We start from the raw sequence: 18,591 nt of genomic DNA on the forward strand, positions 1-18,591 counted from the left end.
AACTGCATATAACTAATTATCCTACAACATAGTCTAATTCCTTAATGGTGGTAAAGTTGTATTACAATCTTTTGAACTCAGAACTTAGACTAACTTTTTTTTCTGAACAAGAATTGTCTTCAAATACAATTATTGAATACTGAAAGATTCTAGAAATTTGTTTAGCTATAAGCTTGATAATTTTTCTTAATAAAGTCAACCTAAAATTAGTAGACAAAAACAGCATTTAAATGCAAAATTTATACTGTGGTAGTCATTCTGCTGTTTAAATCACAAGTATGTTCAGTTGCTTTATACATTTCCATGTACTTGATTCCCTTCAAATTAGCAGTGAATATATTTTCTGAGCTCAAATTTCAATTTCAGCAATATCTGTGAGACTTTGATGCAAAGAAAACTTCCAACTTCAAATGATGAGCATTTTCTAAATCAGCGAGGTAGTCAAATCAGTTGGATAATACATTAATAAATCCAAGAACATAGGTTCAAATAACTGCCAATCTTCCATGAATGTTTTACAAAGGAGTAGCATTTGTACTTAAAAAGTTTATATTTGTGAAATTGAGAGAAATTACTCAAAAAATATTTCCAGGTGACATTAGAACAATGGAACATCCATCTACTACTTAACTTTGCCATATAAATGTCACTTCCTGTTTCAATTTAATTTATATATACTTTTTCTGAGACCTGTTCCTCTGTTTGGGGAAGATTGTTACAGATAAAGGTCATGAACAAACTCCACACTAAAATGCACTGTGCCTATCTACTCAAGGACTTGGATACATTTTGGGGGCTCTTGGACTTCTGAAACTCATCCATGGACCTCAGGTTAAAAATCTTTGCCTTAGAACTATTAGCTATGAATTTGCACAATCCTCCCAGAGGATATTAAAGGGTCTTCTGGTTTCTTCCTTCTTTCACATTCTCCCCACCCCCCACCCAGGCCCCGCCATTTCCCCCTCCGTCTCTTTTACTCTGCACTCCTCTCTTTCCTCCATATTTTTCCTCACTGAGGCACAATGTGCATTTCTGCCTTTCTCGTGCAATGTAATAGAGAGTGACTGCTTTGGCCCTGGAGGACCTCGAGGGCCACGAGCCATGGACACACAGAAGGTAGTGCGGGAGTAGACCCCCCAGGAGCATGACTGCCCATTGAGTTCTTTTATTTTCTGTTGTGCAATTCTCCACACCTGCGACCTGACGTTCACATGCCTTCCCTACGGCTCTGTGAGTAAAAAGTAAAGTGACTTTGGTGGTCTCCTTCCTCAGGAGATACTGAAAATTTTAGTGACATGGGGGCTGCATATCTCTGATGGGGGAGTTAACTGGGAGAAAATAGCAGCATAAAAAAGGCATTTAAAATATTACTATGTGGTCAGGATAAAGGTCCAGATGAAATGAAAATAGAACAACTAAGTCGCTTATATATTACCAGCTTCATTCTATGCCATACATCTTTCCTCTTTTTAGAGGGTCTTTTAAAATCCCTTTAAGGATTTAGACATTTGATTTACATATATACTGACCAATAAGGAAATACATGATCTCTTAAGTGAGATCATATAAAAACCACTAGACCACTTGAAAAAATCCATACTTACTGATTAAATGCCTTAAAATCAGATGCAACATTCTAGCCTAAAACACATAAAGATAGACTGTTTCTTCTCAAGTAAGTAGCATTCCAAAATATTCAGTATGAATAAAAGAACAGTTAACATTAGAGTAAACCTTGCATTTCAATGTTTACAGAGAATCGGTAACAATCAAGTCGCACTTACTATAGACAGTCAGTTTTGTATCCTTGGCTTGCTTGCCCGCTGCATTTGACACTGTGCACTGGTAGCGTCCCTTGTCACTTCTCCGTGCATTCTTTAAATGCAAAACTTGTCCTCTGTCCAGAAGTTCAACATTAGGATCTCCCAAAAATAAAGGCCTAGAAAAACATTGTATTTCATGAGTCCATTTTTATGTCCCTATTTTATTAATCACAACAAAAATCATTAAGTCTTATGAGGTTAAAAATCGAAATGGAAATTTTTAGTATAAATCTCAAAAAAAATACAATGATGTGATTAGTACCCCTATGCAGAAGAATGAAATTATTAAACCACTTCACGAATGAAAGTGAGATCATTATCACTTTAAGATGAAAGGTTTCTTCATTTCAAACTTAAATTGTTGCATAATATTAATAGAAACCTGGCAGGGTCACTGTGTGCTTCATTCATTCATCCCTTCCTCTTTTTCCTCTTCTGGGTTTTTTTTTTTGGTTAGCATAGCCAACATTGCTACCATCATTGAGAAAGGAAAAACCAAGAGTATAGGAGCTTCAGGCTAACCAATATTATTTTTAAACCAATTATTATTATAATATCTGGAAAAGTATTCACAATAGAATTCATGATTATTACTTACCAGAGACAATGACCACGCCAGTTTTTCTAAAAGTAGATATTGTATTAAATATGAATGGTTTTATAATCATAAATACTGAAAGATATTTATGACAAAAGCATCTCACACACAGCAGTGGAGGAAGTCTTTCTACTATAGAGAGTCATTTACCGACCCCTACAAACGGCTCACTTTATAGAATTGGCAGCAGCTTTATTTAATACTTGAAACATCATGATTATTAAAGTCTATGATATCCCAAGAGTCATACCTTTAAAATCCATTGATCTTCTTTTAGGACTACTCATAGCTAGCTTTTAAAAAGTTGCAGTGACTTAGCTCCAGGATAAATAATTAGAAGCACTGCTATATATAAGCCACTAGTCAGACTACAGGACTAAATGGAAATCCATTTCATTTTCTACGGTAGCATCCTTTACTATTTCTTGGTACTATTTCTTTTGTGTCAGGTTCTCAAAAGCTAAGACAATAAAGTACCGTGGTTTAATGCATTTTAACTGTTTAAGGAAAGGAATACTTGATAAAGTAAGTCAGATTTAAGGAACTTTAAAACTTTTACTGGTTGTTAATTATGCAAGTAACATAATAATTTAAATAAGCAAAAAAAAAAAAAAAAAAAAAAAGCATTATAATAAGAAAAGGTCTCCTTGGTTTATTACCCCTAATGTGAGTTTTTTCTCTAGTCTTCTCACCATTATCAGTTTGGTTCATATTCTTCCACATGTTTTTCTAAAAACACTGTCACCCATAAATGCATCTCCAAAGGAATCTAAAGTTTTTACAAAGAAATGGAATTGTGTCCTTGATCTACTTTTTCACTCAACAATAGCTATGGAGATATTTCTGGTCCTCAGAGTGTGGTCTTACTCTTTGTAATCGCTGTACAGTGTTTCCTAACATGACTGCATGAGTGATCTACCCATTTTCCTGATGGTGCCTTAGGCAGTTTTCACTCGTCTGCTATCCCAGGGGCAGGGAATATCATCGCCAGGCTCCTGTGGACCCCGCTGCCTGCTCCTAGATGCTGAAGGTATAGTAGCTTGGTGAGATCACGTGAGCATGTCAGCAGAGATCAGCAACTGCCTTTCACCCCAAGTTCCCTTCTCCCCGGCAGAACGTGATGACCTAATTTCCCACACTCTAGCCAACACTTGATATTTTTCAAATTTTACTTTTTATTTTTGCCAATCTAACTCGTGAATAACAAAATTGCATGATTTTTGCTTACATTCTCCAAATAATCGAGGGTGAGCATCTTTTAACACATTTATCACTCACCTAATACGTTGTTAATTGCCTGTTCATACCCTCCATACATTTCTGTGCTATTGTTTGGCTTGCTAATCTTTAAAAAGTTTGCATACAGTCCTTTATTTCATACACTACAAATGGTTACTCTTGGCTTGTTAGGTCTTAAGACATCTGCTCTCAGAAACGACACTAACACATGAATTGTGACCACGCCATGAGACGTGAGCTCTCTCGTACAGTACAAATCATGCAGTTACATCAGTGGGGGCGAACCTCAGCAGCCCTTGAACTTGAAGTCCAGTGAACACCTGACTGCTCTTCTGTGGTTGTTCCTTTTTGCCCACGTGTAGACCTCGCTTAAGTATTCATCTTGCTGTCATAAACCAATTTCCTTTTTAAATAACTCAAACACTTCCATATCAAAGCAAAATCACTTCTGCACTTAGATGTTGCATTTTTCATTTTCCGTTCTTAGCCTGTGGGCACACGCTTTAGTGTATAATAAATTTGAGTTCCTCTATGTTTCTAAAGTAAAATCCCAAGCATTTATAAAGAGCCTTGTCATTCATAAGAATGAAAGGTATTACAAGACTTTGAGACCACTTTTCAAGCAATATTGTTTTCCTATCACGTTCATTCAGTAAGACTCTGTGAGGAAAAATAAGGGAGAAAATCCACATGCTTTTACACACCTATTTCCTATCACTTGGACCCTGGTAACCAATACAGACAAGATACTCACTTGCCATCTTTGAACCAGTCGATCACTGGGAAGGGAGTGCCTTTGACCTGGCATTCAAGGGTGGCGTCGTGGTTGAGGACAACGGAAACCTCATTCGGGGAATTGGCACCTATTATGGTGGGTGGGACTTGAACAAAGACACATTATAATGAAAATATGTAACTTTGCAAAAAGAGTTGGGGGAAGGAGATCAGATAATCAATGATTTCTATAGTATTTCAACAAGATCGTACTGTTAAACATAGTACAGAACAACCCCTTTTCATATCACAGCCATGCAACCAAATGTTAAATTCAAATATAGGAATACAGTCATGAAGGACTTGGTAACAGGACAATAAGCAGTATAGAACTCATTTTGTGGAGTATTAAACCCAGGCACAAAAAGAGTTTACCATATAAATGAGCAGCGAAGCTCACGCAATACAACTTACTACTGCAATGCATCTTAAATAATGAATGACATAACCAATGTCAATCTTACAATGTCCAAATTCAACATATTACACCATAGTCCTGCTTGCAATACATTACCCTTGTCTCCTTTACCGGGATCCTACACTAAAATTGGATCTGAGTATAATGTTGACGATGCTAGTTTTCATCCTTGGAATTATCAAGCATGTTGAGTTCCCGTACACTTTCCTGACTTTCTAATCTTCTCCCTTCACGTCACCTGAAGGTGTTTGGTCCTCATAGTCATGGAAATGAGGGTTTCATCTCCAAACACTACAGGGTTTCAGTAGGGAAGGGGTGTGATCAGATTTGTGTTTTAAGATCATGCTAGCTATTGAATGAAGAGTGGAGTCCCGGGCAAAGACTAGATGAATGGTAATTAAGAGGCTATTACACAGTATTAATTCAGCTTATAAATGATACTTTCACAGTGGAAATATAAAGGAGTAATAACTTAACATGGAATTAGGAAGTAGACTTAAGAGGATGTAGATTTAAGAAGCAGGGAGGTAGTGCCCTGGCCAGCTTTCTCAGTGGCTAGAGGGTCATGGGTTCAATTCCCAGTCAAGGGCATGTACCTGGGCTGCAGGTTTAGTCCTCAGCTCTGGTCAGGGAGAGTGTGGGAGGTAAACAATCAATGTGTTGCTCTCACATCAATGTCTCTCTCTCTCTCCCCTTCCCTTTCTTCCTCCCTTCCACTCTCTCTAACAATCAATGGAAAAAATATCTTTGGGTGAGGATTTTAAAAAAAGAAGTAGGGAGGTAGGAAGAATGAGTACCAGGTTCTGGCAGAAACAAGTAGATGGATGGAGGTGCTGGTCCCTATGATAGGGATCACCCAAGGTGACCAGAACAGACATTCATTGAGACCGTTTGGTTTACCATGCAAGAGACGAAGTCTGAGCTGGAGATAAAAATGTGGGAGTCAGCACACAGAGAGGATTCAAAGCAAGTGAGTGTGTCAAGAAAAACGGTGCCAGTAAGACTAATGACATAAAAGATGACTTAGACTTTATAGCCTATACTTAGTTTATTGTATTTATAATAATGGTAATTTTGGTACCAGAAATGCAAAGTCCTTCAGGCTTTGAGAAGACTAATGAGAAAGATTAATTTTATGTTGTAACAGTTCTGTATTATCATTTAATGCAGCATCATTCTTAGACCTACTTCCACCTCACACTTATAAATCATATGCCCATTCTGTTGAGCAAAATATTAAAAAGAGAGGAAGTCATTTTTATCACTATGTAAACTTAAATTGGCAAATATAATTTCACATGCTGCAATTATAAAATTCTACATTTATGATTACCATTAAAACATTAAAAATGTTTTAGATCCAAATTTATCACAACTACTACCCATTCTCAGAGTTCTCCCCCCTTAATTAGAATTAGAGCTGAGGTGAGTTCGTTACAAAAATTAATCAGAACACAGGGGAAGGTGCATTTTCTACCATCCCCGGTTCAAGTACAATCTAGGGCTTCAGGAAATGTCGACAGCATGAATGAGTTTTACTCTGCATCATCCTATGTAGTTATTTCCCAGAGAATCTCCTGCCCACCTAACTGCAGAAATCGACAAGAGCAGTGATTTACTATGTTATGTACAAGATGTACCAAATACCCAACAGACTTCTCTGTATCATAAATAATAAGTGCCTTTAAAATGTCCATACAATGTGGTTCCGCCCAACAAATATTAATGACAAAAATGACAGTGATCTGAATATTTACCCTACCAATTTATTTTTCTCTTTACTTTTTCAAACAGCTCTATCCTATATATATATATAAAAAGGCATCCGATGTGTAGTGTTTTTTAAAGAATGTTTTGCTTACCTAGCACATCGATGTTAAAAGACTTCTGCGAGGTGCCTGCAACATTCACCGCTTTGCAGGAGTATCTGCCCGCATCCTGCGGAGAGGCTTTGAAGAGCTTCAGTATCTTTCCATTGTTCACAATCTGAATAGTGCTGCTCTCAGTCACCTTTAGGGGCCAAAGTGGTCAGTGTTATTTCCAGTCCTATTCAGAATGCATGATCAACGGCGCAAGTAAAATGTGTATAGCAGTATTAAGAAGAAAGTAACATCTGAACGATTTCAGAGGCAGAAGCAAGAAAGTATGCGTATGCGGATGTCTCCATTTACCTGGACCGCATCTTTGTACCACATAATGATGGGAGATGGAGAACCTTCAACTTCACAGAAGAGATTAGTCGGCTGGTTGACCAACACAGACACGTTTGTTACTTGTTCTTTATCTTTAATCACTGGAGGAACTGCAAACAGAGAGGAGTCATGGTTAGATAAGTTTATAATAAATATTACTTATACATTTTATTTGCACAGGCCTTTAGAAAGTAATTCCTTGGATGTGTGACAGTCAGATGGACGGGTCATATTCAAGCACCCGCCTCAACAGAAAAGGAAAAGGCTTGACTGATATATTTATAAGTAATCCTTATTGAATTTTTACTTTATTATTTCAGAGTTTTGAACAGAGGATACACTTTAGGATAAATGTAAGGAAGAACCTACTTATTCTACGTATCACTTAAAATACCAATTATAAGGTCTTTTCTAAGTCACATGGGCCTCACTATTTCTGACAGAAGTGAATATTGCCCTGGGTCTATGGAAGCCAATAGCAACCACATTTAAAAAGGTACCCAGCTTTGACAAAATGACAAAAGTACAAGATTTTCTTGAAGTGTTACTTATGACAGCAAAAAACTGGTAATAACTTCAATGTTTATCATTATTATTAATAGAGGAGAGTTAAGCAAATAATGGCACAACCATAAAGTGGGTTACTCTGTAGGTATAGACAAGGGTTAGCAATATCGAATAATCCCCAAAATAGATTTTTTAGTGATACGGACAAGATGGAGATAATGGATATAAAATGAAGATAAAATGTATATTCACGTTTATTTGCCTATGTATAAATATCTCTGGAAAGATACACGCACACAAGCACATATAAAGCTAATAACTTTCTTTGGTCCTAGGGAGGATTAACAGGTGCTCAGCTCAGGGTCATGGAACTTTTGAGTTTTCCACCATTTGAATTTAGAATGATATAGGTAAAGGGATTAAGCAAAATAAAAGCAACTTATAGACACAGATAACAGCATGGTGATTACCAGAGGGAAGGGGGTGGGGGAGGTAGAAGAGGGTAAAGGGGGATAAATGGTGATGGAAGGAGACCTGACTTGCGGTGGTGAACACGCAATACGATACACAGATGATGTATTACAGAATCGTACACCTGAAATCTATACGATTTTATTAACCAATGTCACCCCAATAAACTCAATTGAAAAATAATAAAGTCACAATAAAAAATTACATGAAGCTCTGGCTGGTGTGGCTCAGTTGGTTGGGTTTCACACCTTGCACCAAAAGTTTTTGGGTTTGATTCCCGTTCAGGGCACATGCCTGGGTTCTGGGCTTGATCCCCAGTAGGGGCGTGCAGGAGGCAGCTGATTGGTGTTTGCTCTCCCACTGATGTTTCTCTCCCCACCTTCTTCCAAAAATCAATAAAAAAATCTTTTTATGAAATTATAATCAAATCAAGCAATCAATAGATGCAATCAGAACACCAGTTTTGTTCGATAACACTTCTTTCTATTCACATTAATATTAAATACTACTACACTAAGAGAATAACATATAATTTAAAAATATCACATATTTAATTGTGTGATTTTAGCATTTTTATCTGTATTTACCATGGACTTTGAGGTTATATTTTTTTTCTGTGGTCCCAGCTTCATTGACTGCCACACAGATGTACTCCCCGTTGTCATACGGTGTGACAGAAGCAATGACCAACAACGTGCCATCTTCCAAGACAGAAATCCCGGGCTGTCTGCCGGTCAGCTCTCTCCCATTCCGTAACCATTTGATGGTTGGTTTGGGGGTACCTAAAACAGGAATGAAAGCCTTGTGATATTTTACAGCAAAATTAGAAATCACTATTAAATATCAAGTATACCAAGGAGAAATAAAACTTTTATTATAACTATAACTTGTACCATAATGTACTACGTTATTTTCAAGATATTTCTGCTGGCATGAAATTCTGAAGAGACTATAGTGTTTAACACCTCTAATTCCTGATTAGTCTTAAGAGACCTATGATCTCTAGTGCAGAGTTTGATCCAAGTTATTTTTATCCAGACATTCAGATGATAGTAAGCATTTTCTTACATGAGTTCATGGTGCTTCATGAGAAAAACTTAACCCAACAGGCTAGCTATATGCGGAGTTTGGGGATGAAAATCAAGGAAGAGCGAAAATGTGATACTGTCACAGGCATAAACATGAAGACTGCCCAGCCAAATAGAGAGATCAGTGATGTAATGAAATGACGCTTTATAATTCATAGTTTCAGTTGGCCTAGTAGAGAGGAGATGAGAAACTTCTGCTATCCACTCATCTTCTGCAGATCTCATATTATTAAACCTAGGAAAATAGAATAAATCTTGACTTTTTTTCTGAAAAGAGAGTTGAGAAAGCAGTAAGCAGTGTGATGAGCTTGTGAGTGAAAGTGATGAAACCATCTTAATGGGCATAATAGAGCCAGCCAAAGGACATCCTGGAAATAAACATTAACTTTGTACTGTGCTAGGAGTATGTTTACTTAGCAAGCAATGTGCCAGGCATTATTGTTTAAGTACTTCAAAATTTACTTAATCCCTATAAAGGCAGAAAGCACATTTAATAAAATTAATGATTACATAACACAGTGTTAATAATCCTATATTAAACACAATGAAAATATTAAAGAATGGTCATATAATCAAAGACAAGTCCAAAAGAACGGCAGGAAATATATATAACGTGTCATTAAGGTTAAACTCAAATTGAGTTAAGGCATTATAAAAGTGACTATGAAAGTTATATTTATGAGAAAAATAAAACAAAAAAACCCCACGTTTTATGGTGCTGATAATAAAACAATGACTGATGAGGAAAAGAAAGTAAAACAGATGGGTTGCAGTTGTCTGTGATGTAAAGGGAAGAAGCGATATCATCATTCCCTCATTTCTTTCCATCCCACTCATTCCTTCATGGATTTTAACCAGACGTCTCAATGAGTATTTGTTGAGTTAAGAAATGAAAAAGTACATTCACAAGCAAAGAAATACGTTGCATCATCTTTCGTTTATAAATGGTAGAACCACCACGGACAAAATGAAATGCATTGCAGCAGACAACAAAAAGACACCTAGCTAGTTTAAAGAAAGTCGCACATGTACCACTTATATCCCAGGTGAAATGGGGAACAGGGACAAGGTGGGTTTTCAAAGTGGAAAAGGAGAGCCCAGGCCAGCTCGGGAGTCAGGGATCAAGCGGAGAGCACGGAGCAGTGACCACGGCCCAGCAGGTGTGAACAGTGCTCACCTGAACCCAAACCCTCCTACAGGTTCCTCTCCAGGCCTTGCCTCTCCCCTTCCCCCCTCCCACTGGCTCTGGGAGTATTCACTGATCACACTTTTGATATCTAAAAAGCTTGTTAAAGTTACCTTTTCTTTTGTTAAATGTATCTTTATTGTTGAAAGTAGTACAGACGTCCCTCTTCCCCCGCCCATCGACGACCCCCCCAACCCTTCCCTACACAGTTGTCTGTGTCCACTGGTTGTGCATCTATGCATATAAGTTCTTTGGTTTATCTCTTCCTGCCCCTCCTCCCCACTTCCCTCTGAGGTTTGTCAGTCTGTTCCCTACTTCCATGTCTCTGGGTCTATTTTGTTCACCAGCTTACTTTGTTCATTGTAAAGTTATCTTCTCACGCTGGTGGAAATCATCATTGGTGAGAGCTACTGTTGAGAGGAGCTAAATCTGCCCAGAACGAGGCAGACATGAGGCCCTGCCCAGGCGGCTGCCCCAGGACAGCTGCTCAGAGGCACACGTCGGGCCCCACTGGTCCCAGAGCACGGGAGGCCCTCCAGGAGGTTCTGCAAAGACGACTGCTCTGCATGGACGTTGCCAGGATGCTTCGAACCCCCGGGGTCAGTGCAGATGAACGTGCAGGTGAAAGAGGGCACCCAGGGTAAGGCGAGAGCGCGCCTCCCTCACGTCCCCAGGAGAGACCTTGCAGTCTCCGGCCAGGACATGGTAGATCGAAACCCCAGAGATCCCGGGAGAGGGGGGCTGGAACACGTCTCTCAGGGCCAAGTCACAGCCTGGCTGGGGAACGACCAGTAGGAGGCAAATCCAGAGAAGAGGAGTTTGGGGAGAGAAGTAGTCAGAACAAAAGTCTCGCCAAGGTTGAAGGAACTGAGAAGTAACGGGGAAGAGCATGAACTTTATGGAAGACGCACTGGGGGAGGCAAGTCTGAAGGACTGGAAGGTCTTCTCATGGGAGGAAATAAAATACCTGAGAGGCACTCCTCCAAAGAGCTGTTCTTTGAAAGAAGGACTCGTTTCTATTGGGCCCAAATGTTAAAACAAAGACTCACAAGTGGAATTTTACAGACTGCTGTGTGGGGCTCCACGTGGGGCTCCGGACAGCACATGCCACCAGTGCCCACATGCCCGTGGAGTACACACCTTTTGCAGGACACGGGAATGCAACGCGCTGATTGGCCACTCTCTCCTGGAACGGGGTGTCATACGGCGGCTCTAGATCTTCCAGCGTCGGTGGTTCTGTTACAAAAACACACACGTGATAACAGGCTTCCCTTGGGCAACACCAAACTCTCCTGAAGTGTCATCCGCCATCCCCATTGGTGAGTTGATATCTTTCCTGATTCTTCTTTGCAATACAATGCCTATTTCTAACTGCCAGACATTTTTACCTAGATGTGGCCCAGGGATCTAAAACTCCAAATGTCTACCGAGTCCCCGCCCCTCAATTCATCTTTTAATGCTTTCTGCAACCCTGTCCTTGTTCCTGTATTCCTTCAGGGAAGGCTCCATCCAGTGTTTATGTCTTACTCCCTGACCCCTGACCTCCACATCCAATCTGTCACATAATGCCACACATGTTCATATCTGTATCTTCCCCGCTATCCTGAGTGTTACTAATTATTTCAAACCCTTACGGACTATTTCAATAGGCTTCTTATTGGGGTCCTTTCCTCAGACACGTGCCCATTTGGATTCATACTCCAGAGCCCTCAGAATAGTCCCTCTGAGCCACAGTCTCATCGCCTGGCTCACCCGATTACAGGATCCCCTTAGATTCCTCTTGTCTGTAGGCTAAAGCTTCACACCTGTCCTTTCTTCAGGGCATGCTGAGTGCATCCAAAGTCTCTCCCGGCCTCACAACCCGCCCATTTCATGAATAAAACTGCGAGTCACTCATGTCCTTCACTCCCCACATGTAAGCTGTCACTGTTTCCTGATGACTTCCTCTCCTAATCAGTTTTTGAGTCCATTCCATTCTTTCTCCCCATCCAAGCGCCATCATCTTGTGACCGAATGACGGCCAGTCTCCAGATGTTTCCTCTCACCTTCTGTAGCGAAACCACTCTCTCCCCAAAGAGGGGTCTTTTAAAAATCTAAACCTGACACAAAACTTCCCCCATAAGAAGGCCTCCAAGTCTTTTCATTACGTTTAAAATAAACTCTCAATCCCTTAGCCTGGGTTCCTAGCTCTGGGACAATCTGGCTCCTGATTATGTGTCCAGCTTTAGGACATGTTACTCAGCATCCAGTCTGGCACACAGCCATCTGGCTCTTGCTGACTCAGTTATTTATTTACCCCAGAGCTTCCAAAATATCACACTGCCTCCCTTCCCAATCAACACTCTTCACCTGGAAGGTTCTCCCCCCAACCCCACTGCACTCTGCCTGTCCCCCAACATGCTTCGATCCATTCTTCAAATCTAAGCTGGCATGCGCCACCCTAAAGAAGGATTCTTTGATTTAGCTTTCTGTTAAAAATGCATACAGATATTTCTACCATTTTCCGATGGCAATAGCCAGTTTGTAAGTAGGAGATTATTTTGTACTATCCAGCTCTCTCATCAGACCATAAACACAAGCACTCAAACTTTGCTGAGTGGATGAATGGACTGGAGAATCTCTCCAACGACGTCCCAGCCACCCGTCCAAATACAGCTGCAATGTGCCAGGGACAAGGACTAAGTGCCGCGCTAAGTACGACGCCCACCTGCCTTCGCACTGGCAACTCTCCCGGGCCAGGAATGTTCTTCCCACGATTCCCACGTGTGGTTCCTTAGAGTCAACAAGATCTCACCCTAAATCTCAGCCCCTCACAGGAGCCCTGCCCGATGACCCAATCTAAGGTAGCCAACTGCTGGTCGCATTACCCGTTTTTAATTTTCCACCCAGCATGTCTCACGATCTGTATCTGTGCGTGTGTGTTTGCCTGCTCTCTGCCTGTCACAGAACAGCTGCCAAACGCCGGGGCTCTGACTCTGTCAGTACTTTCTCCTCACCCCCCCAAAACAGGACAGACACCTGGTAGGCGCATGATAAATATTTGTAGCTTGAAGGAATCATTACTGATCTGTAATCCCTCTAAACAATGTCAACACCATCACGGGGAACGGTGGAACTGGAATTCTAGGGATCAGTACTGAGCGCCCCCTACCACTACGAGGGGAACCCTCCTCCAGCTCACTCTGCCCACCGTTTCTCCTAAACCCAAGATGCTGGGCAGGGCAGGGAGCCAGGAGCGATCCCATCATCCACATTGTTCATGGCAATTTCACGTTCAAAGGTAAACATACCAAAATGGGGGCAGGTTCAGTCATGGCATGATTTCATTCCTTTCTGGAATGTTTTTTTCAAAGTTAGGTCATAAAAGTTACACAGAGGTTTTCTAAAAGCGAACCGAGACTATATATTTTGTATAGAGACTCCAGGGGTTCTCCCCCAGTCCCTCCCCACCAGACACATATCTCCCTATGGCCAGATCACCTTGGACATGGAGTGTTATCTCTGTCTCATCCCTGCCTGCTATGTTGGCAGCGACGCATGTGTAGACGCCGGCGTCTGAGAGCATGGCTTGGTTGATGCTTAACGTCCCGCCTGGCTGGCTGACATGCTGGACCCCATCAACCAGCACGGCGCTTCCACCTTTAAACCAGGTGATCACAGGGAGCGGCGTCCCTTGGGCGCTGCATGGGATGTCCACTCTTTGATCCACTTGAACTTTCATCACTTTAGGGCCACGCTGTATCTTTGGAGGAACTGGAAACAACAATCGAGTATTAATAACACAATTTAAAAATAAAAATGAAAATGTTCTTCCTCTTCTCACTTTGAATGAAAGCCCCTTAGCAAGAGGCAGCAGGAAAAGGGGAATAAGCTCAGGATTTGGACCCAGGCTCAGGCCACTTACTAACTCGGCTATAGGGCAAGTTTGCCAGTTTCATGAGGCCTCTTTGACACCCAGGCAAAATGACCTCTTCACACCAGCCCACTGCAAGGACTGTGGGACGTATTAAATGCAAAATGCCTCCTTCTACACTTGAGGAGGAGCAAGCATTTAAAACTGTTAGGTTTTCTTTAACTTGTAAATAACTTAAGGTTTAAAACCCTGTGGAAAGACAATCCAGACAATTTCTATGATATAAGAGACTAAAACAAAAAAGCATTTCTCTCCACATATTCTTTGTTTTTGTTCTCTTTGTGGAAACGTTAGCCAGCAAGTAAGAAAAGGTTCTCAGAAAAGCCTCTGCTAATTTCAGAGAAGAAAATCAAGATAAAGTCTCTATTATTGCTCTTTCGCTACCCTCTTGTAGAGATTTAAATGAGATCATTGAGCCCTGGCCAGTTTGGCTCAGCGGTTAGAGCGTCGGCCTGCGGTCTGGAGAGACCCGGGTTCGGTTCCCGCTAAGGGCACGTACTTCGGTTGCAGTTTGTCCCCGGCCCTGGTTGGTCGTGCGGGTGGCAGCCACTCGATGTGTCCCTTCACATCGATGTTTCTCTCTCTCTCCCCCTTCCTCTCTTCTCCCTCCCACTCTATCTGTACAAAAAATGGAAAAATATCCTCGGGTGAGGATAAAAAAAAAAAAAATAAAAAAAAAAAAAAATAAATGAGATCATTGATCAAAACACTGGCATGTATTGTTGGATTCTGCATACTTTCATTGTGTGCTATCAAATCAAAGTGACTCACAAGGATATAATTAGGATTTGTATACCTTCCGCCCCTGAAAAAACCCCATTCGTCTGTCCTTTCTTTCAAACTTAATATTTAACCAATATTTTCTACAGGTGGTCACTAACAACAACCTTATAAGTTTGATAGTATTACTGTTGTTATTTCATGAAAGAGAAAACTAAAGATACGAGAGCTTAGGCAATATGCCTAGTGCCCTAGGACTCGTAAACGGAGAACTCTCATTGGACTTCAAATCCCATGACCAAGGGATACTACTGAAGTGATTAATCTGAGAATGAAATCAGGTCAATACTGTTTGAGACAACTTCTTCTATTTGAATGCCCAGCACTCACACAAGGCCTGGCTTAGAGTATGTGTTCGCTAAGTATGTGTTGATTGAATGAATAACTGAACAGACTATGATAAATTGAGGGAATAAGGCAGACGAATTAGAGAGGCTTAAAGTAGTAAAAACAAAAAATCCTAGGAAACAGAATGTTTCCAGTTGCTGAGCTCTTTGAATAGTAAAAATGACCAATTAACTACTATTAAATTCTTCCCTGAAACTTACATTTACTTCCACAAAAGGCCACCAGTCTAAACAAAGTTTTATTACCCTGTATCAACAATGGTCAAAGGTCACTGCGACATCTAGTAAAAGTGAGCTCCAGATCTTTAATACTGGTCATTTGCAGGCAAGGGGGAGAGTTGTTTACAGATGGCAGATAAACTCTGCAGAGTCAGTGAAAGAAAATCACATCTCAGATGTTAGAAAATGTTTCTCTAATGACTCCATATACAATTTGGAGGTTAACTATCAAAGAAACTGGGAAGACAGATTTCCCCGAGGCTAGTACACGGATATCTATGTCTTCACTTCAAAACTCACCATGAACACTTAACTTAACAGACTGAGTCACGTTCCCGGCGATGTTTGTGGCAACGCAGAGATACATCCCGCTGTCTGAAACACGGGCCTCGGTGATCTTCATTGAACCAGAAGGGAGGAATGTGTGTCTGAAAGAAAGAAACCGTGAAGTCAACTACGGAACATGAGAATTTCAATATCCCCTACACAGTGGGGAATTGCTACTCTGTTAGCAGGCTTGGAAACTGTTTCCCCATCTCTAATGTCTTCTCGGACACCTTAAAGACCAGCTTAATTTCATAATTATCTCGTGCTTTCTGTATGATGTTCTTGCAAACACAAAGTCAGTTTCCTTTCTCCTTTAAACCTCACGGTCTGAAATCATCAAACAACTGTACATCTGGTTTATCAAGTTGCAGGTATACAAAGCAAATGTATATTTTAGTAACTTTTGAATACTTTATCGTTTTTCTACAAAGTTTTATTTAAAAATGTAGCGTGTTAAAATAAAAGCAAAAGAAGGTACACGTGGCCAGACTGGTGTGGCTCAGTGGTTGAAGGTCAACCCACGCACCAAGATGTCACAGGTTCACTGCCGGGTCAGGGCACATGTCCGGGTTTCAGGCTCGATCCCCAGCAGGGGGAATGCAGGAGGCAGCCAATTGATGTTCTCTCTCATCAATGTTTCTATCTCTCTCTCCCTCTTCCTTCCTCTTGGTCTAAAAATCAATAAAAATATTTTTTTTAAAAAAGAAGTTACATGTGCAATTCTCAAATATATATTGAATATATTCCTCCTAGAACCATGGTGTAGTTGGATGAAACAGACTTACATATAAAAATTGTATTATATTAATTGTATTAAAATAGCTTTAAGGGGGAGGGAGGCCAAATAGACCTACTTAATATCAAGATTTCTTAGAAAGTAAGAAAAATAAAGTGTGCTATTGGTCCAGAGACAGACACATGGATAAATAGGAAAGAGAAAATATCCCCCCACAAAAGTATTAAGCAAAAATGAGAACTCAACAAGTAACATGTAATATCAGAGATGATATTACAAAAAGCAAGGAAATAACTGACTATTCAAAAACGATGTTGGGTAACTGGCTCCCCACATGGGAAAATACATAAATAAAATTACAGCACTGTCCAGTGTAATACACAACATAAAAATCCATATGAATCAAAGTCCAAACTGTGAAAAGCAAAACTTAAAATATTGGAATAAAACACTGGAGGCCAGGTTTATGATCTCCATAAAGTACAAATCCCAACAACAATAGATTAATATACTGAACTACATAAAAATTTAAAATTCTGTACAACCAGACACCACACATAAATAAACTTAAAAGCCTCCCAGTGGACTGAGAGAAGATCATTTTCACACAGAGAATAAACAAAAGAATGTTATTAAGAACAAAGATCAAATTTCCACATTCAACCAGAGAAACACAAGTCACCAGAGAACTGTGCAGCATGTTTAAAGAGGCAATTCTCAGATAACACACACGGCCAACACACACACGAAAGCATTCTGGGCTCATGAAAGTCCGTTCCATGAAAACTAAGACAGATGCAAGGTGTCACCTCACACCCATCTGACCAGCAAAAATGTGTCAGTCGGTCAACACCATGCGTTGATTATAATGTGGAAACAGGTACATCTAGATCCTACTGGTGGGAGAACTGGACTGGACTGCCCCTTTGGAGAACAATTCAGCAATGTCTACGAAACCGAAAACAGAGATTCCTTCTGACCAGAAATTCTAGTTCTAGGTACATGTCTTAAAGAAACTCATGCCTGTGTATACAGAGCAACAAATAAAAAGAAAATCACTGAAAAGGTTTGTTTGTAAAACCAAAAAAAAAAGAAGAAGAAGGAAAGAAATAGAAAACACACAAGAATGTCTATACATATATATATATACACACACATATATATAAAATGTAGAATATGTATATGGTAATTAAAACAAATAAACTAATATATATATGTAAATGTTTACTTACTATAGAAAACAATGAAATAATAATATATAATATGTTACAATTACAAACTGAACACACTGAAAACAAAATTTAAAACTCAGGCTCTGGCCAGTGTGGCTTAGTTGTTGGAGAATGGAGAGTCGTCCCGAACACCGGAAGGTAGGGGTTGGATTCCTGGCAGGACAAATACCCAGGTTGCAGGTTTGGTCCCTGGTTGGGCGTGTGAGGGTGGCAACCGATCAGTGTTTCTCTCTTTCTCTCTCCCTCTCTCTGTTTCTCCCTTCCTCCCTCTCTAAAAAACTATTTTCTTAAAACACAGAAAACAATAATCGATGTTATTTTTACTACACATGTACAGGATGCACACCAAGTTTGTGGCAGTGTTTGTCCTGGGAAGGAAAAGAAGAGATTGGGGAGGGAAACAACGAAACCTCAACTTTTTCTATAATATGGTATTCCTTTTCATTCAAAAATACCCAAGGCAAAGATTTTTTCAAAGAAACAGTAAAATTATGCAAAGCTCTTCTTGTCCATTCTTTCCTCACCAGTGGAAGTGAAACTACAGTAGCGTGAATTTGCAGCTTCATCACTGTGCATCAACAAGTCTAACAGACAATGGCTAGAAACTATAGCTCTCACTCCACCAGTAACCTTTGCGTGACATCGAGTTAAAACAGTAATTGCTATCATTTCTTGAGAGCTAGAACCAAAGGGGGTGGGATGTACATTATCTTATATAATCCTTCAGGTAAACAGTATCCC

General features: G+C 40.1%; 1 protein-coding gene across 1 annotated transcript in view; it reads right to left on the minus strand.

Moving 5' to 3' along the window:
* HMCN1 (hemicentin 1) overlaps positions 1–18,591 on the minus strand; it is a 427,446-nt gene that overhangs the window by 174,935 nt on the left and 233,920 nt on the right. Inside the window, exons 23-30 of the mRNA XM_036272178.1 lie at positions 15,856–15,983; positions 13,777–14,049; positions 11,437–11,532; positions 8,610–8,804; positions 7,024–7,154; positions 6,715–6,862; positions 4,415–4,541; positions 1,785–1,939 (exon numbers count right to left, since the gene is read on the minus strand). Coding sequence (XP_036128071.1) covers positions 1,785–1,939; positions 4,415–4,541; positions 6,715–6,862; positions 7,024–7,154; positions 8,610–8,804; positions 11,437–11,532; positions 13,777–14,049; positions 15,856–15,983 — 1,253 coding nt within the window. The remainder of the gene's footprint in view (positions 1–1,784; positions 1,940–4,414; positions 4,542–6,714; positions 6,863–7,023; positions 7,155–8,609; positions 8,805–11,436; positions 11,533–13,776; positions 14,050–15,855; positions 15,984–18,591) is intronic.

Source organism: Molossus molossus, unplaced genomic scaffold (genome assembly GCF_014108415.1).
Source record: "Molossus molossus isolate mMolMol1 unplaced genomic scaffold, mMolMol1.p scaffold_m16_p_20, whole genome shotgun sequence".
Classification (NCBI taxonomy): domain Eukaryota; kingdom Metazoa; phylum Chordata; class Mammalia; order Chiroptera; family Molossidae; genus Molossus; species Molossus molossus.